The following is a 20,005-nucleotide window of genomic DNA, read 5'->3' as shown; positions in this document are numbered from 1 at the left end:
ACCAAGGGCCTGAAGCTGGAAGGCAGGAACTCAATCCAGGTCTCCCACATGGGTGGTAGGAACCCAATCACTTGAACCATCACTGCTGCCTCCCAGAGTGTGGAGTCCAGGAAGTCTGGCTCCAGGAAGCTGGAGTCAGAAGCTGGAGCCAGGGATCCAACCCAGGTGCCCTGATATAGGACATGGGCATCCTAGCCAAATGCTCGCTCCTAAACTGTTTTTTAGTAAGTAGAAGGAACACACTCCAAGATCATGAGAAAAGGCATGGGAAATATGTAAACTAGTTATATAGTCACCTATAATCAAGCAGTATGCACATTAGCTAACTGTATGTGCAATGCTTTGGAGGCTTTTATTGACTGGTAACACGGTTGATCTGTTTCCCCCGTACCACTGCAGACACATGAGGGACAGGCATGTTGCGATGTCATCACAGGAATTTGCTTCATTATAATCTCATGGGACCACTATTGTACTGAAACACTGTCATGCAGTGCGTGCTCTGATTATGTGCGTATTCTGTGTCTAGGGACAGATGAGACTAGGACCCTGTTCTCGTTCTCAGATGAGTAGGGGGTGATGACTGTTCATCATAGGTCTCCCAGACCACAGGACAAGAGGGTGGGCTGGGGTTGGAGCCCTGTCTCCCAGGAGTCTACCAGAAGTGAGGAACCGGTCCCGCCAGACAAAGAGTCAGGTGGCTCCCCTTCCAGGCTGGAGACTTGAACCCAGGCTTCCGGAACTCAGCCTGGATGAGAGGACTGCCAGGTAAACGGGGCTGGAGCGCAGTAGTGTGAGAGCAGAGCCGCTAGCTGCCTCTGCTTCTTGCTCTTGCCTGGGCAGGCAGGGCTGCCTGCTGGAGCTCCCAGCTCTGCCAGCTCAGACACGAAGCTGCCTGCTCATAGGTGCTCTGCCTGTGCTGCTCAGTTCACCTGTGTTCGGGGAGTCCTTGCACCCCTGGGTGCTGGTCAGAGCTCTTTGTTGAGGAAATGCTTGTCTAGGTACTTCCCTTCCCACCCTCTTAGCCTCCTGTGTCCCACCCTCTGGGATGTTTCCCTCCAGTTAAGGATGCTCTCAGGGGGGTGGCACTCAGTGGTTGCCTTCTGCTCTGTCAAATTGATAATTAGGGGTTTGGCTGGTCCTGGCTTCCACTGTGATTTCCCACCCCCCTGGCGTGTTTGCCTTTGGAAAGAGGATTCCTGGGCACTGCAGGGGAGCCTCAGGTGTAAAGAAGAGAAGATGGTAGCATCCGGGCAGCCTGGGGTGAGGAGGAATTAGGACGACCATAGGAGCCAGAACAGCTGGTTCAAACCACCCCAATTATAAAGTGAAAATAAGAAATACTTCCCTCCCGGGGTTGCTGTGAGGGTAAAACAAGCTGCAGTATATCAGAGGTTACTGGACCACAATTGGCAGTGCCTTAGCAACCAGGAGCAACAAAAAGATCAAATAGTGAATACAGGCAGTGGAATTGACAAATTGGAGACATCCATTATCAAGGAAAAAGGGAAACCCCTGTTTCTGGTTGTTTTTTTTTTTCTCCCTTCCTCTTACCCAACCTGTCTCATTTTCAGGAGCTTGAAGAAAGCAAGGAGGAGTGCTCTCTGGGGGTCTCCTGGCCCACGGGGAGGAAGTTGAAACTGTGACATGCACAGCCTGCTTCTGGGTGGTTGTCAGGGTTGTGGCTTGGCTGGTTTGCAGATCTTGGTCAAGGACCACATTTGTTTTTTGATGTCATTTACTTCAGCCCACCAGCTTGCAAGGATGGTTTGGGCAACTCTGGAGTTCTCAACGCTGTGGGTTTTACTGGCCCCATCTGATGGTTCTCTGAATTTGACTCATTCACCTGCCTTTCCTCTGGCTCATTCGATAGGCTCAGTCTGTGTCCCAGTGGTAAGAAGGTGTCATCCCAGAGAGGTTGCACTAGGTTGTTGGGAAAGCCCATGCAACATGACTCATGCAGCCCTGGGGCCTCAGCTGCTGGCATTTCTCAAAGGTTACTTGGTGACTGATCAGGGATAGGAAGGTATGGGGCAAGGTTAGTACATAGCCAGTGTTGGTTCTGTCCTCTTAGGAGTCTTTATGCAGATACTGTGAAGTAGATGGTAGTGTTTCCAGTTCATGCTTGGAAAAGACAAAAAGATGAGGTTCACAGAGGTGAAGTGAGGTGTTCAAGGTTATATGGCTGGGAAACCCTGTTAGGACCCCAGTTTGAACTGGCTGGAGGTCAGAAGCTAGGGATGGGGCAAGCAGATGGGTATCTGTGCCCTGCTGAGGGGTTCGTGGGACACAGATCTTCTATTTTTGTCTTGCCCTCACCTTAGTGCAGCCCATGCCCACCTTGTGTTGGGAATCTCTGTGGCAGAATGGAGGCTGGGGTTTCTAGAAGCTTCTGGAAGATTCCAGGCCTCTTCCTTCAAATGGAGCTTTGCGTCTCAATAAGGGGTCGGGGGGGAGGAAGGGATGTCAAAAGAGCATTTGCCAAAAGGGAACATCAAGTGCGTTTCTGACTTCAGGCCTCCTGTGTACCCAGATGTTTCCTCCCTGCTTCCGTGAGGCTCACTGGCTGCACGCAGATGGGAAGTGGCTTGTGGTTGAGCAGAGAGCCAGGCTGGATGGAAAAGGTCACCTTTCAGAGAGCACTAGGAGGTCAGCTGGGTCCTAGCTGGAGCTTTGGCTTCTGCTGTACCGGCTGACCACACGCGAGTCCTGAAGCCAGGAGGGTAATGTCCACACCAAGGTGTAGGGCAGCCTTGGGGCAAGGGGCAGGGGACTCTGTGTTGGGACTGTGGAGAGGGTGACTCAGCCCAGGGCTCTGGGTCTCAGTTTTCCTCTCTCTAAAATGGACAGATGGGATCAAATGATTGCTAGGGTCTCTTTTTTCAAAGAATTATTTATTTATTTGAAAGGCAGAGCAACACAGGGAGGGAGAGACAGAGAGAGAAAGAGATCTTCTGTCTGCCAGTTTACTCTCCAAATGGCTGGATCAGGCCAAAGCCAAGAGATAAGCCCTGAACTAGTGCTCACATGAGATGTTGATATGGCAGGCGGTGGCTTAACCCATTCCGCCACAATGCTAGCTCCCTCTTCCAGCTCTTAATTTGTGTGTCATCCTTGCATTGGTTGAGAAAGTTCTATAACATCACATCCTCTTCATTATCTTAAAGATAAAGCTGCCCCCCATTTGAAAGATAGCACAGTGAACCCCAGTCTGATAAATGATGTTCATTTTAAGTGTCAGCAAGTGAGATGGGATATGTCAAGGGGGATTTTGCTAACATGATTTGAATACTTTAAATAAGACTATTTTCATACATTCACTTAATAGAAATAAGTTCATTTTTAGATGCATTAAATTAATATGCTCATTTTGAAAAAGTTGGGAAAGGCAGAAGAATAGATATAATAAAAGAGTGGAGCATGAGTTTCATTTTTTTTTCTTGTGTTTAGTTTTGTTTTTCATTGTATATATTTTTCTATGTAATTAAGACCACACAAGGAGTAGCAAAAAAAAAAAAAAGTTCAAGGAGAATACATATCATGAAAAAAAACTACACATGGATTTAAAAAAAATGTACACCAAAATAAAAATATCTTTTAATTCCATTTTCAACTAACTTTGTAAAGTATCTTCGTCTTGGGAATTTAGAATTGTACATCCTGATTTGGGCAGGAGGGGTTTTCCTTATTTTAAAAGTAATTTAAAAATAAAAATAATAAAATAAAAAACGTTTTTAAATAAAAAAAGAACACTGGGGCCGGCACTGTGGCGTAGTAGGTTAAGTCTCCACCTGTGGCACCAGAATCCCACATGGGTGCCAGTTCGTGTCCCAGCTGTTCTGCTTACCATCCAGCTCTCTGCTATGGTCTGGGAAAGCAGTGGAAGATGACCCAAGTCCTTGGGCCCCTGCACCCACATGGGAGACCTGGAAGAAGTTCCTGGCTCCTGGTTTTGGATCAGCCCAGTTCCAGCCATTGCAGCCATTTGGGGAATGAACCAGCAGATAGAAGACCTCTGTCTCTGTCTCTCCCTCTCTCTGTCTGTAACTCTGCATTTCAAATAAATAAATCTTTTTTAAAAAAATTTTAATGTGGCAAAGTAAATATAATTAAAAGAACCAGAGGAATCCTGCACTATAGAGACAGTCTTTGTAAACATTTTCGTGTCTTTGTTTGAGGTAAGGAGAGCGTTATTTCCCATGGTCGAGATCTCAGGGGCTGGCATTGTACAGAGGATAAAGCCTTGGTCTGCCATATTGGCATCCCATATTGGAGCACGGGTTCGAGTCCCAGCCACTCTGCTTTCAATCCAGCTCTCTGCCATTGCGCTTGGGAAGGCAATAGAAGATGGCCTAAGTGCTGGGGCCCCTGCCACCCATGTGAGAGACCCGGATGGAGTTCCTGTCTTGGCTTCCACTGAGGGCATTTGGGGAATGAACCACTGGAAGGAAAAGCTCTCTCGCTCTCTCTACCCATCCCCCCTCCCCGGTCTCTCTCTCTCTGTGTTGCTCTTTCAAATAAGTAAATGTTTCGAAGAAAAAAAAGTTCACACTGCGTTCGCTAAAGCAAGAACAGTTCTTGGAGAGAGAATGATAGTGGATTTTGAAGACAGCCACCGGGTGGTGGTTTAGTCTCTCCTGATTTAATAAGAATAGTTTAAAAAGAGAGACTTGGCCCATTCGGTATGAGTCTTCAACATGCAGAAAAATCATGACGTATGAGCCCTGGCGAAGAAAGTGGCCACGATGGTGCTCTGCAGAGCACAGTGTGGCTTTGGTGGAGGCAGGGAACAAGGACTTCTTGTTTGTTGATTCTCCCAGCAGTGTCCCCAGAGCTGCAATAGTCCCCCACTGTTGGCCTGTGCCTGGACAGAGAGGGCCATGCCCGAAACTGTACATGTCCCTGCTGCATGGCCCAGGTTTCATGTCACCCACCTCCAGTGACAGTGCAGGAGAGACACTGTCCTGGTTCCCCGGGAGGATGGGAGCAGGTGGATGGAATACCAGGCACCAGTTTCACCCCCCAAGATGGCAGATCCACCCAGACGATGGTACACAGCTGTATTTCTGAGTTGGGGGGCTGTCTACACTGAGCGAGAATTGATTCCCAGAAACACTTATGTCATTAATTTCCTGTTGTCTTCTTCCTAATCTTGGTTTACCCTCCATGCCTGGAGGGTAAGTGGGTGGTACTTTCACTAGTGTGCCCAAGAGAACCTGCCTGTTTTTTTTTTTTTTTTTTTTTTTTTTTTTTGACAGGCAGAGTGGACAGTGAGAGAGAGAGAGACAGAGAGAAAGGTCTTCCTTTTGCCGTTGGTTCACCCTCCAATGGCCGCCGCGGCCGGCGCACCGCGCTGATCTGAAGCCAAGAGCCAGGTGCTTCTTCTGGGTCTCCCATGGGGTGCAGGGCCCAAGCACTTGGGCCATCCTCCACTGCACTCTCTGGCCACAGCAGAGGGCTGGCCTGGAAGAGGGGCAACTGGGACAGAATCCGGCGCCCCGACCGGGACTAGAACCCGGTGTGCCGGCGCCGCAAGGCGGAGGATTAGCCTAGTGAGCCGCGGCACCGGCCTGCCTGTTTGTTTTGTGCATGAAATACCAGGGTTCTGTCACAAAGTTTGTGGAATGGAATTACACTTTATTTTGTGCAGAAATTTTTTTGAAATCCGTGCATACGAGTGTGAATACAACTCAGTAGACGTGTGTGTCTCGGATCAGTCTTTTCAGATGGAAACTTGTATTACAGATCAGTGTGTTCCATCCTTCAACAAATGATGAACAATATCTACAAAACTGACGATGGCCCTGAAACTTTCACCTCGTGGGATTTGTCTTCTAGAACATTCCAAGGGGCAATGCCCGACTCTGGTGCAGCCCCTGTGCGTGATCCAGCAGTATCACCTGAGGCCTTTAGTGAGAGGTGCTCGCTAGCCTTTAGTAAAGGCGAGGAGAAGTATGAAGGTCAACTTTTTTTTTTTTTTTTTTTTGACAGAGTGGATAGAGAAAGACAGAGAGAAAGGTCTTCTTTTTTTTTTTTTTTTTTTTTTTTTTTTTTTTTTTTTTGCCGTTGGTTCACCCTCCAATGGCCGCCGCAGCCAGCGCGCTGCAGCCGGCGCACCAGGCTGATCCGAAGCCAGGAGCCAGGTGCTTCTCCTGGTCTCCCATGGGGTGCAGGGCCCAAGCACTTGGGCCATCCTCCACTGCACTCCCTGGCCACAGCAGAGAGCTGGCCTGGAAGAGGGGCAACCAGGACAGAATCCGGCGCCCTGAACAGGACTAGAGCCTGGTGTGCCGGCGCCGCAGGCGGAGGATTAGCCTAGTGAGCCGTGGGGCCGGCCAAGAAGTATGAAGGTAAACTTTTCTCTTTGCCTGTTTGTATGCAGGCTGTTCTATGACTTATTGTCTCTGTACTTGATTATTAACTTGGATCTATTTATCCTGGTCTTTTCTAATGGAACACTTTTTAAATATTGACTTATTATTTCCTTGCTTTTTAGTCTTTGCCATTTTGGGGAACTTTGAACATGTGCCTTCCCAGTCACTCATTTTGTTGTTTATATTTTTAGGTATCCACAACTGCTTATGTGGATTTATGTTAGAGTTTTCATATAATCCTTGCCTCATCCATTTTCATTCTTATGTCATCCTCTGTATTTGGGCTGAGTTTTCTGTTATGATTTTCTGTTCCTCTTTCAAAGAGGGCAAAGCTTCTTGCCTTCAGGCACTTTCCTGAGTTTCTGAATGATTTTATGAAAAGTGTTCTTCCTTTGAACCTTCAAGATGGTGTCTCCTCACCCTGGTTCTGCATGTTTTTCTTTCTGTTCTTCTTGGGAGACAGAAAGAGAAAGAGAGAGACAGAGAACACTCCCATCCCCTGGTTCACTCCCCAGATGCCAGCAACAGCTTGGACTGGGCTGGGCTGAAGCTGGGAGTTGAGAATGCACCCTGGGTCTCCTACAGGGGTGGAGAGGACTCAGTTACTTGAGCCATCATCACCAGTTGCCTGCAGCTGCATCCCAGGAAGGCAGAGACAAGAGTCGGAATCAAGTATCAAAGCCAGGCACTCCACTGTGGGCTATGGTGTCTTTTCCATACATCTTAACCACTAAGTCAAATGCCCAATTCTCTCTACCTACTCTGCAACAAGGCAGGGCCCTTGTGGACTTGGCATATACCAGCAGACAGGACGTATAGGCCATTGCTGACCCTGACGCTCTGTGCACTGGGGGGAGGGCCAGCCTGCCTGCATAGGTGCTTAACCGTGGTGTAGAGACGTATCCATCTCCTGCTCCAGTTCAGCTGTCATTTTGCTGTGCCCCTTTTACAACTGCTCTCTGTTCTGGGGTGTTCTCTCCTTGCCCCACTACCCCATGGGCTTTTTTTATTCCCACCGATTCTGATTGCCCATCATTTTTATTTTTTTTTAACCTCGGGTGAGTTTTTTTCTCTCGGCTTTTCCTCTTATTGCTATTCTCACTATTTGCTCTCTCAGAGCAAATGTCAACAGAGGTGTTTCTGGGGTCACTGTCTCCTGACCATGGAAGGACCCTACCTTTCCCTATACGGTGCTCACTGACCTCCCAGGAGTGACTCAGATGCACCTGCTGGGGACCTCATTCCTGCTTTTGGCAGATAATTTATTTTTTTAGGATTTATTTACTTGTTTGAAAGGTAGAACCACAGAGAGAGGGAGAGAGATGTAGAGAGAGAGAGAGCGAGAGAGCGAGCAAGCATCTATATACTGGTTCACTCCCACATGGCTGCAAGAGCTGGGGCTGGACCAGGGCAAGCCAGGAGCCAGAAACTCCTACGGGTCTCACACAGGTTAGCAAGGGTCCAGCTTCTAGGTCCTTTCTCTGCTGCACTCCAGGAGCATTAGCAGGATTGGCAGGGGAGGAGCTGGGACTCAAACTGGCTCTCCAATCTGGGATGCTGGCAGTGCAAGCAGCAACCTAAACAACTCCAGCCTCCAGGAGAGAATTCAAGTTTGTTTTTTCTGGAATTGGGAAAAGAAATTCTTAAACTATTTCATGTGTGCTGCGTGGAACTTTTACCTGTAACAGGAGACAGTATCTCTCAAAGTGGGCCATGTTCACAGCTAAGGATCAGTAGGATAATTTTAGGCCATGTTGAGATAACAGTTTTTAAGTTATATTTATTTTAGAGTGTAATAATTGAAAAATAAAACAAGTTGATTTCACAGCTATTAATGCTAGGTTGAATTTAAGTTGAATATAAGTCAATTTGGAAAAAAAATGCTGCGTACCTCATAGTCCTGCTGATACGCAGCAGTGGGGTCAATTGGTGACAGTGGAATGTGAATGACTGACATTGGGGAACACTCAGCTGGGGAATTTCCAAAGCAGGGAGCTCCCCGACACAGGGAATCCTTGGGGGTACAGGAGGCTTCGACCCTACTGGCTGTGACCACCGTGTAGAAGCCATCTGTTCATCTCACTGCGGGCCTGGAATCAGCCCTTTGGTCTTTGTTGCTGTTAGAATGACATCTGCCGGCGCCGCGGCTCACTAGGCTAATCCTCCGCCTAGCGGCGCCGGCACACCGGGTTCTAGTCCCAGTCGGGGCGCCGGATTCTGTCCTGGTTGCCCCTCTTCCAGGCCAGCTCTCTGCTGTGGCCCGGGAGTGCAGTGGAGGATGGCCCAAGTGCTTGGGCCCTGCACCCCATGGGAGACCAGGAGAAGCACCTGGCTCCTGGCTTTGGATCAGCGCGGTGCACCGGCCATGGTGGCCGTTGGAGGGTGAACCAACAGCAAAGGAAGACCTTTCTCTCTGTCTCTCTCTCTCACTGTCCACTCTGCCTGTCAAAAAAAAAAAAATGACGTCTTCCGCTCACATCCCTCCCTCTGTGTGCTCCTGCTCTCTGCTCCTGTGACTGTGATCAATAGCTCCACTCATCCATGTGCTTTCCAAGATAAACAGGGGGCACACCCTCCCTGTGTTCAGACAGTGCTCATCTCACTGGGACACTCTTGACTGCATATTTCTTCTCGTAATCACCTTTGATTTCTGGAGTTCATTTTCAGATGGATTCTCCCACGTAGCCCCTGAGTGTTGAGCACTGGGTTAGGCTTGGGGGGGAAAGTGCAAAGACCTGGTTCTTGCCGTTCAGAGTCTAGGGGATGAGCCAAGAGGGTGTTGCCTGCTGTGCTGATGGCAGGCGCAGAGGGAATGCCTGGGCCCTAGGAGTGTGGGGGACAATTCCTCCTCCCACTCTGCTTGGGTGAGAGAGGACTCAACGTTCAGCTCTCTCCTGCCTTTCTTTTCTGAACTTGGAGTCAACCCGTTGGGTTTCCCCATCTCTGTGCGGGAGCCTCAGCTCCACACACCAAGGGCTAGACACTTTGAACTTGGATGTAGCCAACAGGCTCCGCCACGTTCCCCCAAATTGGCATGCACTGTGGCTGGGTCTCCCCCAGTTCCTGGTTCTGGCTTCTCTCATTCCATTTTGGCATCATCTTGACTTGTTGCCCGGGTCTCACCAGTTCCTGAGCCATGTGCTGCTTCTCACGTCGCCCCCCTCCCTCTGGTCAAGCCCTTCCTTGTTGTCCCCACCGGGAGGCGAATTCTGTATCTTCTGAGAAGCGGCCCTTGACCCCTCCAGCCCGAAGCAACCCCTCCCCTCCCGCCTCTGAGTTCTGAAAGCTCCAATTGTCTGCTGATTTATCATCAGGCCCCCTCCACAGTGACTCCTTTTTTTCGCTTGGGTTTGTGATTTATCTTCCAAATTTCACAAGTCAGATCCTCCATGGAACATTCGCCTGCATCTTCCACAGCGCCCAGAAAAGGGTCAGTTAGTGACTGTTAATGCGTTGATTGATCATATGGCCAAGGGGCCACATATGGATTTGGGAGGGTCCCAGAGGCCCTGTGCCCTGGAGACTGCACAGCTGATGAAGAATTTTCCCCTTCATGACGATGAAGCATTTAGAAACAGTGAGTCATCGCCATACCCAGATGTTCTTTCTTATTAATAATCATTGTAAGACAAGACTCGTTTTAAGGAGGACAAAGGCCTACAGCAAATGTGGCCTGTTTTGGTTGATAGTTTTCAACTCAGCTGAAACAAAGAATAATAGCAAGAGGCTTGGTCTCATCTGACCCCATTAAACTCAGAAAAATTCAGCTCAAGAGGAACGATTGTCAATCATGTTGCCTTTAGATCACAGATTTCCTGCTGTATTTTGTTTGTGCACCTGGTGCCCTATGTAGAAATCCACCTACTTACAGAGGCCAGAAGGAGAGATCAGTACTTGGCTGCTTCCCCCAGTCAGCTCTAATGATGGAGGATGATTAAAACTCAGGTACCTGCTGAATTAAAACACTAGGACAAACCCACCCAGCAAACCCCAAAAAATATAAGGGCAAGTCTTTCCTACCTGAGATAGTAACTTTGGGCAACCATATGCATAAAATACCTGGAGGACTACTGTGTTGTTCTTAGCTCCGGTCAGAGTAGATTAGCACCTTGGTGTATAATGGCCCAGAAAGGTCCCTTGACATTAGCTGGGGGCCATCCTGGAATTGGTAGTGACAGTGACTTTTGTGTGTTGCCTGCAGCGGTGTGTTGTCTGCGATTGTGCCTGTTCATCTGTGTGATGCGGTGTCAAAGTGGTGTCAGTGGCAGCTGTTGGTGCCTAATGGCTTTCAGACTGTCTCCTTCTTGTGATTATAAAACCAAGAAGTCATACACCGTGGAAGCTTCCCCGGCCATTTTAACTCCATAAAACTGAAAGGGCCGGAAGTGAAGATCTTGACCATTTAGGGCCAAAGGAAGTGGGTGGGAGCCCATTTCCGAGAGCAGAAAAATGCCTCGGTGCTATCTGTTTCTTTTCCAAGTGTGTCTGACCTTTGGGGTGAATGTGTGGATCCCTCCACCCTGCCTTCCTTCCCCCAACCCAGAAAGAAGGTGTAAAAAAAAAACCTTGGCAGTGAACAGGGGACTCCCCCTGTCTCCCACAGTGCCTACCTCCTCTTACTGGCTGGTTTGGGACCATTTTACAAGTGTAGGTGTAAATGTGGCTTTGCTCTTATTTTTATGATGGGAGAGAAAAAGAAAGGCAGGGAGGGGGGGTAGGGTGGGAATCCCATAACCCATTTCCTGTCTCCAGTCTTTCCCTCACCTTTGACCTTTTTTTACACTGGTATCCTGATAATTTCTGCAAAGCACAGCCCTGAGAGTATTTTCTTTCCTGCTCAGAACCCATCCCTAGCCTCTCCTTGCTTAGCAAAGAGTCTGAAATTTGTCATCACTTGTCTCATGGCTCCCCGAGCTCCCTCCATCAGCTACTCTCCCCTCTCTTCCCTGGTCTCTGACTCTCCTCCCTGTTTGTTCCTGGACCACATGCTGGGAGCCACATGCCTGGAGTGTCATCCTCTTTCCTTCTCCCTCCTACCCAGCCATCCCGATCTACCCAACAGCCTCTGCTGATGAAGAGGATGATAGAATGGGGATGATTTGGTTGGGGAGATTAAGTGATGTCAGACATGGGAGGCCTGAAACAGCGCTTGGACCAGGCCGAGAGCTCTAAAAAAGAAGAGACCTAGGGCCAGCACCACAGCTCAGTAGGCTAATCTTCCGCCTTGCAGCGCTGGCACACCAGGTTCTAGTCCCAGTCAGGGCACCGGATTCTGTCCTGGTTGCCCCTCTTCCAGGCCAGCTCTCTGCTGTGGCTCGGGAGTGCAGTGGAGGATGGCCCAAGTCCCATGGGAGACCAGGAGAAGCACCTGGCTCCTGCCTTCGGATCAGCGCAGTGCACCGGCCGCGGTGGCCATTGGAGGGTGAACCAACGGCAAAGGAAGACCTTTCTCTCTGTCTCTCTCTCTCACTGTCCACTCTGCCTGTCAAAAAAAAAAAAAAAAGGAGAGAGACCTAGACAGCTTGGAGAAGCAAGAGAAGAGCCCTGCTACCAGGCATGGAAGAGAGGAGACTTAAAAGGTGGGGGCGTAGGTGTGGAAGCCAGGACTTGATGGGTCAGAGGCACACTGTTACCCACCCTAGGAGCCTCCCAGCATGCCATGCTCCTAAAAGAAAAACTTGTGATTGACATGAGGTTGCTACAGCCTCCCCAAGACTGAGCGTGAAACAGACCATGTAAGTGCCTTAGTCTGTTTTTTCATTCCTATAACGAAATCCCTGGGGCAGGCTTGATTATGAAGAAAAGAGGCTTCTTAATCTCAAAACTTTTTGAAGCCCAAGCCCAGGTGTTCCCATTGGTTCAGCTTCTGGGGAGGGCCCAGCAGCCAGGGACATCACAACAGGAGCATGTACAGGAGAAGTCACAGTCTAAGAAGAAACCACAGAGTGATTCAGGGACCGGGTGGTTCTTCTAACCACAGAGTGGTTTAGGGACTGGGTCATTCTTCTAACAACTCACTCTTTTGAGAGAGCCCAGGGCCTCTGTGGAAGCTTCCAGCAGTGAAAGGGTCTCCTACCACACCCTACCTCTTTTTTTTTTTTTTTTTTTTTGACATGCAGAGTGGACAGTGAGAGAGAGAGACAGAGTGAAAGGCCTTCCTTTTCTGTTGGTTCACCCTCCAATGGCCGCTACGGCCGGCACATCGCGCTGATCTGAAGCCAGCAGCCAGGTGCTTCTCTTGGTCTCCCATGTGAGTGCAAGGCCCAAGGATTTGGGCCATCCTCCACTGCACTCCCGGGCCACAGCAGAGAGCTGGCCTGGAAGAGGGGCAACTGGGACAGAATCCGGTGCCCTGAACAGAACTAGAACCCAGTGTGCCAGCGCCGCAGGCGGAGGATTAGCCTATTGAGCCGTGGTGCTGGCCCAGGCCCAACCTCTTTAAAATTCCATACCATCTGCTACCATGGCCACCATGGGGACCAAGCTACCAACACAGGGACCCTCAAGGACACGTCACATCCAAACCATAGCAGTGAGTCCTGCATAGAGGCCAGCCTCATCTTCTAGTCGAGCTGGCTCCTTACCCCTCACCAGGGGGCTTAGGTGGCTTCCCCAGGGTATGTGTTACCCCTCCCTAGACATTCTGTCCTTGTCTATCTCGTGACATAGTTGAAGTGTCACAGGGTCCCTTGACCTATGCGATCTCTGTGAGTCTCAGATTTTGTTTTCTGTTGGGGCTAAATGTCCATGGCACACAGTGTGCCGTTGTCACTGTGTTCCAGTGTGTGGGTCAGTGGCATTAAGGACATTGGCATTGGTGTGCAGCCGTCACCTCCGTCCACCTCCAGAAATTCTTCATCTGTGCTGCTCCCCACTCACCTTCCCCAAGGCCCTGGTCATCGTCATTCTGCTTTCTGTGTCTGACTTAAAAAAAAATTATTTATTTATTTGAAAGGCAGAGTTACAGAGAGGGAGAGAGAGAAGGAGAGAGAGAGAGAGGTCTTCCATCTGCTGGTTCACTCCCCAGATGACCACAACAGCCAGAGCTGCACTGACTCGAAGCCAGGAGCCAGGAGCTTCTTCCAGGTCTCCCACGTGGGTGCAGGGGCCCAAGGACTTAGGTCATCTTCTGCTTTCCCAGGTCACAGCAGAGAGTTGGATCAGAAGTGGAGCAGCCGGGACTTGAAGCAGCATCGCCGGCACTGCAGGTGGCGGCTTTACCCGCAACACCACAGTGCCAGCCCCTCTGACTTTTTCCATTGTAGGTCTCTCGTCTAAGTAGAACCACATAGCATTTGCTGTCCTGTAACTGGCTTATTTCACTTAGCATGATGTCCTTGAGGTTTCACGTTTTAGCATGTGTTAGAATGTCCTTCCTTTTTAAGGCAGAGTAAAATTCCATCATGTTTATTACCCCACATTTTGGTTGACCCGTTCTTCTGTTGATGGACACTTGTGGTGTTCCTACTTCTTGGCTGTTGTACATAATGCTAGTATGAATGGGATATAAATAACTCTTCAAGACCCTGTTTTCAATTATTTTCTATATATTCCCCCAAGTTGAATTGCTAGATCATTTGGTAATTCTATGTTTTATGTTTACATTTTTAAGGAATCAGCATACTGTTTCTCATAGGGGCTACACCACTATATATTCCAACCAGCAGTGCACAAGATTTCTCGTTATTCTACACTTTCACCAACACTTGTTCTTTTTTTTTTTTTTTTTTTTAAGATTTATTTGTTTGTTTGAAAGGCAGAGTTATAGAGAGGTGGAGGCAGAGAACAAGAGAGAGAGAGAAAGAGAGAGAGAGAGGTCTTCTGTCTGCTGGTTCACTCCCCAGATAGCCACAACAGCTGGAGCTGTGCCAATCCGAAGCCAGGAGCCAAGAGCTTCTTCTGGGTCTCCCATGCAGGTGTGAGGCCCCAAGGAGTTGGGCCATCTCCCACTGTTTCCCCAGGCTGTAGCAGAGAGCTGGATCGGAAATGGGGCAGCCGGGACTCAAAGCGGCACCCATATGGGATGCAGCATTGCAGGTGGAGGCTTTACCAGCTACACCACAGTGTGGGCCCCTCTTTTTTGTTTGTTGTTGTTGTTGTTGATAGTAATCATACTAATGGGTGTGACATGATTTCTCATTGTGTTTTTCATTTGCATTTCCCTTGTCAGTGATGTTGAACATCTTTTCATATGCTTATTGGACATTTTTATTGCTTCTTTGGGGGAAATATATTTTGCTCATTTTTCATTTGGATTGTTTGATTTTTTTATTATTGAGTGTAGTCTTTCTGGAGCCCAGCAAATTGCAGCTCCTACCCTTCCAGCCACTGCTGAGCGTAGCAGCAATAATACTTAGTTTTTATTAAGCGCTTACATCATCCGCACACTATACTGAATGTTTACATGGAGGTTCCGCTGTTTAATCCTTTTGAGAAAGATGCTGTAATTATCTCCATTTTACACTTAAAATTGAAACCTTGAGTCCATACCCAAAGTCTCAGAGCTGGCAACTCGCAAAACAGCAGCAGCAGCCGGCGCCGCGGCTCACTAGGCTAATCCTCTGCCTGCGGCACCAGCACCCCAGGTTCTAGTCCCAGTCGGGGCGCCAGATTCTGTCCCGGTTGCTCCTTTTCCAGGCCAGCTCTCTGCTGTGGCCCAGGAGGGCAGTGGAGGATGGCCCAAGTGCTTGGGCCCTGCACCCGCATGGGAGATCAGGAGAGGCACCTGGCTCCTGGCTTTGGATCAGCGCAGTGCGCTGGCCGCGGCAGCCATTGGGGGGTGAACCAACGGAAAAAGGAAGACCTTTCTCTCTGTATCTCTCTCTCACTGTCCACTCCGCCTGTCAAAAAAAAAAAAAAAAAAACAACCAGCAGCTGCTTAACCCTGACCTCACTCCATCCCTGCGTGATAGTAGATGATTTCTTAGCCACTGCCCAAGGAGCTGGCATTGAAACTTCTTCATAAATAACAGTTCATCCTTTTGATAGTGAGAAGAGTTGATATTTTATAGGAAAAAAAATTATCACTCAGGGCCTGGGACCTTGGTCTCTCTGGAAAACCATGTTTGGTTCTATATTAAGTATCTGTTGCTAAAATCCCATAGGTTTGCATCTGAAAATAAATAAGAAATAGGTGGCATTTTAAATGCTGAAACCTCAGCTGCTCCAAAAAGCTTTCAAAATAGAATGAGACCATACATTTGCCAAAGAGGCAAGTCCCTCCCTCAGCTCATTTGGTGGTGGATGCAGGCTTATCCCCAGAGTCCAATCATTTCTTCCCTTACTGCTAACAGCTTTGAAATTCAACAGGCCCTTCTCACTGGAGATTCACAGCATTAACCCTGGTTGTATCCATTGCCTGTCCACATTTGGTGGTGGTGAGGGTGCGTGGAAGGCCAGGGACCCCACATCTTGCCCCTGTGGGCAAGATTTCCAGCCTTGATGAGGCTAACACACACAAGAGTTCTTTAGGAACATGCTCCTTTCTTTTTATGCTGGTTTTTATCTGGCCCTGGGTTCATGCAGCTGGGGCCAGGGCTGGGGCCAGAGCTGGGACTCAGGGTTGGGAGGAAGCTGGTGGAAACATTCCCCAGCAGGGCTTGGACAGACCCAGCGCGTCCTGCCTGAAACACAGTGGACAAAGCCCGCCTTGTCCACAGGCCTGGGGGTGGGAGGTATCTGGTCAGTGACACAGGCTTGGCCATTGTAAGTTATGACCTTAGCCAATTTTTTTTAGCTGAGAAAGGGGAAAAAGAGAGTTGAAAAAAAGCAAAATGAAGGCCTCCAGAAACTTTGCATCTGGAAAGTCCAGAATGAGTTGTTGATTTCCCAACAAGCACTGGAGCTGAGTTGGAAGGAACTGTGCAATGCAGTGGGTTCTTTGTGAAAGAGCCGCGATGAGAAAAGCCACAGGGACATCCTCCTGGGTGCCTGGAGCGCTGGCCCTGGCGTAGCTGCTTGCTTCAGCCCCATTTCCCGCCGAGGCTACCATGCAGAGGAAGCAGGCAGGAGCCCGGCTCTGAGTCTGGGGGCTTCAGACAGGACCCAAGACTCTCCTCCAGGGAGACTGCCCAACCAGGAGGACTAGCTGCCCCCTCATGGTAAGAATCGATTCTGCCTGTGTGTCTGTGTGTGCTCAGCGCTCACTGTTCTGGGTGTTTCTACAGCGACTTCGACATTTTGCAGAGGCAAGTCGGGAAGCCCTCAGACTGGGGCTTACCTGCTGAGCTTGGCAGGGGAGAGGGGTCTGAGGACCCCATGTGGTGGGTGGCACCTGTCATAGCCACACAAGCTGAGCAGGGAGAGAAAAGAAATCATGGGCTGTTGTGAGAACTTGGGAGAAGAAAAGGAGAGAGTTAGGAAGGGGGTGTTTGAGGGGCAAAAGGCTGGAGCGTTTTAGTAGGAGCCATGTCACGGAGAAGCAGAATGGGGACGGGATGGATGCTCCATGTCTTAGAGTCTAAATCGTACTTCCTGCAGTTAACTTTTCTCAAATGCAAACCTTGGCTTCTCTCTGCCTGTCTGGCCTCTCCTCCATGGCCTGGTTCTGCCTGGGGGCCACTGCATGGAGGTGAAGAGGAGCCCCTGGGGTGTGGCTACCTAGCAGGTGCTTGAGGATCTGCCTGGGTCCAGCTTTGATGGATGTTTCTTTCCAGGGTGGCATCTGCCACAGTGGTGATGGAAGCTCCTTTGTGACCTTGTGGTGGAACTGCCTTGTTTGGCCGATCTTTCCACCATCCCCTTTCTCTGCCAAGAGACACCTCTCATCAGCCTAGACTTGGGGGGACCACTCTCTCGGGGCTCCAGATGGCCGAGGGAGGTCCCATTTGTGGGCAAAGGCAAGTCTGTTTCTGCATATCATCATCTGCCTTTGCCTCCCTGGACTGATGAGCACTGCATATTTTGGCATGGCTTCCAAGGGAGCCAGTGCTGGGAGAAAGGAGACAGTGCTTGCTAGCTAAAGGCACCCTTGAGTGGGCCCACTGGCTGCCTGGAATAGCCCACTGCAGGGCCTCTCAAAGGTTAACGTGCATCTGAATTGTCCAGTCACCTTTAAAAAGGCAAATCTGGCAGCTGGGTAGAGCTTGGGATTCTGTGTTACTGGTAGGCTCCCATTCAGCTGGCACAGGGATCACACTTGGACAGTGACTGCCTGCTGAAGGACCCCAGACCAAGTCACCAGATTATGACCATACAGCAGTCTGGGATCTGATGGCTGGGTTTGGCTATGGCTGTGGATTGTGGCTGGTGTGGTTCATGTTGAGGAGGGATTGGCAAAAAATATGAACACTCCGGGGCATGCAAGAGCTTGGAAGAGCCCAAGTTCTTGGCAGTGCCATGGCCTGTGAGTGTGGGGTGTCACATATATGATGAGCAAAGCACTCAGTGCTAGCAGGTCTAGGAACATCTTCACTGGAGCCCATAGTTGGTGGGGAGGCAAATGCTAGATTTAGAGTGTGACAGAAGCCCAGGGTACCAGGGCAGAAATCCAGTTGCTAGGCAGATAAAGCTCAAACCTTGGATGTGGCTGGAGGAGTGGCAGGGATGCAAGGGGTGGATGTGGGTTCATCAGTAGATGCACAGACCTCCAGGCTGGTGAGGCGGAATCCCAGCTTTGGGGCTGGCAAGATGTCAGATGGCTCCAAGTCAGGTGTCTATACTTGAATGTGACTTATTTTCTACTGCAAAAATGGCATGTCCTTAACACGGATATATGAACACTTAGACTCAAGTATTAGGCTATATTTACATAAGCTCTTGGAGGCCATCTGCTCTACCTTCCGTATTTCAGAGATGAGGAAATCCAGGCCTCCTAGCAGAAATGAATTGCTCAAGATCTCACAGCAGGTCCATGTGAGGCCTCTGGCCCCAGCTCACGTCCTGTGTTTGCACGGTGCAGTGGGGAGGTCCCAAACCTGACAGAGATCCTTGGCTGTCACCGTTGGTCCAGTTCGTGTGCATCGGTGGGTGGTGATGGAGGCTCCAGAAATAGCTGAGTCGGGTTGGCAGTGGCACCCTTCACTGACTCTCAGAAACCATTCCAGGCCCTATTAGACTTGCACTGCTTCCAGGGCTCATGGTTCAGAACCAATTAGGAACTCTGTCTCAGAGTCAGAAATCTTTGATCAGAGCCACTCAGAGTGTAGGCCATTGGCACAGCACAGCAGATCCTTGGTGAGGCTAACTGTTCCCATTTTCTTTTGGTGCCTGTGGCCTGCTCCAGGCAGCCAGGAGTGACCACAGAGCCGGGGCAGTTGGATTGTGGCATTGGACAGGCCAGCAGATACGCGCACATTATGTCCTGTTTAACTCCAGTCTGACTTCTCTTTAATTTTATTTATTTGAAATGCAGAAAGCAAGACAAAGAGGCAGATCTCTTTTCCCCGGGTTCACTCGCCACATGCCCACAACGGCTGAGATGGGGCCAGGCCAAAGCCAGCAGCCAGGAACTCAGTCCAAGTCTCCCACATGGGTGGTAGGGACCCATGGTCTTGAGCCACCACCTGCTGCCTGCCTCCCGGAGTGTGCATTAGCAGGAAGCTGGAAAAGGGAGCAGAGCGGGGACTTGATCCCAGGCCCACTGATACGGGACACAGGCATCCCAAGCAAAGTCTTAACTACTGCAGCAAACGCCTGCCCCTCTGCCTTCTTTTCAAATGCCACCAACTCCCAAAGGAAGTTGCATCTGTGGGCGCTTTTGCCCCCGGAGCATCTGTGGGGGGCAGCTGTGCCGTTTGTGTCTGAAGTTCCTTTCGGGAGGCAGAAGACGGCTGTGCATGAGATAACAAGCAAGTTACTGACTGAGCTAGCAACTTTCCACTCCCTTCCTCTCTCTGAACTCCTGAAATTCATTTTGTTCGGGGCAGAATGCTTGAAACCTTTGCTTGTAGGGTTTTCTTTAGAGGTGTAACAGCTTTCGAAAGTGCCAGAAACAGTGGTGGAGGCATTTTGGAGTTTGACAGCTTAATACCAAAGGCAGGCTAGGGAGGGTGTTATGTAATATTGATCTCTCTCTCTCTCTCTCTCACACACACACACACACACACACACACACACACACACAGCAACACCAAGTGTCAGCAAAACTGGTTTGCAAGGTTTGTCCTCTGTCAAGGGAAACTTGACCAATTTTGCTTGAGAGATCTCCATGGGGAGAGAGTTGCAGGTGTACAGTCCTCAAAGGTATGTCAGCATTGTCTTCCAGAGCAGGGCAGTGGATTCCCTTACGAGTATAAGCTGGTGTAGAAAAATCCAGGATGTATTCCCAGGTCATTAACCTTTGGGACCAAGAAAATGACCAAGAGAAAGAAACGTGTAGTCCAATTCCTTCTTTTTCCCAGTTGGGCTGTTTCCATTTCAGGGCTAAGTTGGCCCTAGCAGTGACCTATAGCAGAGGCGACTCCTCACACCCCATCCTCATACGGATCCCAAGGGACGCCCACAATCTCATATCCTGGTGTGCGTGCGAATTTCATTCCCAAGTTTTGTTCAATCATTTCACTTCATTAGCATCTCAGGCGGCATTGCTTTTCTACCCATTCCAAGTCAAATTGCATTGTGGAAATGGAAAAGTATCAAGACCCAAAGAATGCAGTCCTCTTCCTCTGGGGAACCTAAAAGAGTTTGGGGGA

At 49.5% G+C, this 20,005-nt stretch overlaps 1 protein-coding gene across 6 annotated transcripts in view; it reads left to right on the top strand.

Moving 5' to 3' along the window:
* Positions 1 to 20,005, top strand: part of GAS7 (growth arrest specific 7) — a 247,581-nt gene that overhangs the window by 131,281 nt on the left and 96,295 nt on the right. Inside the window, exon 1 of one of the 6 annotated variants that reach the window (XM_051824486.3) lies at positions 15,916 to 16,474. The exons of the other annotated variants lie outside the window; for them this stretch is intronic. Within the exon in view, the coding sequence (XP_051680446.1) occupies positions 16,472 to 16,474 (3 nt within the window). The 5' untranslated portion in view covers positions 15,916 to 16,471. Of the gene's footprint in view, positions 1 to 15,915; positions 16,475 to 20,005 lie in introns of those variants that run through there. 6 annotated transcript variants of the gene reach the window in all.

This window comes from Oryctolagus cuniculus, chromosome 17, assembly GCF_051225735.1.
Source record: "Oryctolagus cuniculus isolate XC-2025 breed Fujian yellow rabbit chromosome 17, ASM5122573v1, whole genome shotgun sequence".
NCBI classification, from domain to species: domain Eukaryota; kingdom Metazoa; phylum Chordata; class Mammalia; order Lagomorpha; family Leporidae; genus Oryctolagus; species Oryctolagus cuniculus.
Note: the sequence above shows the minus strand (reverse complement) of the source record. Positions and strands in the feature narration are given on the sequence as shown.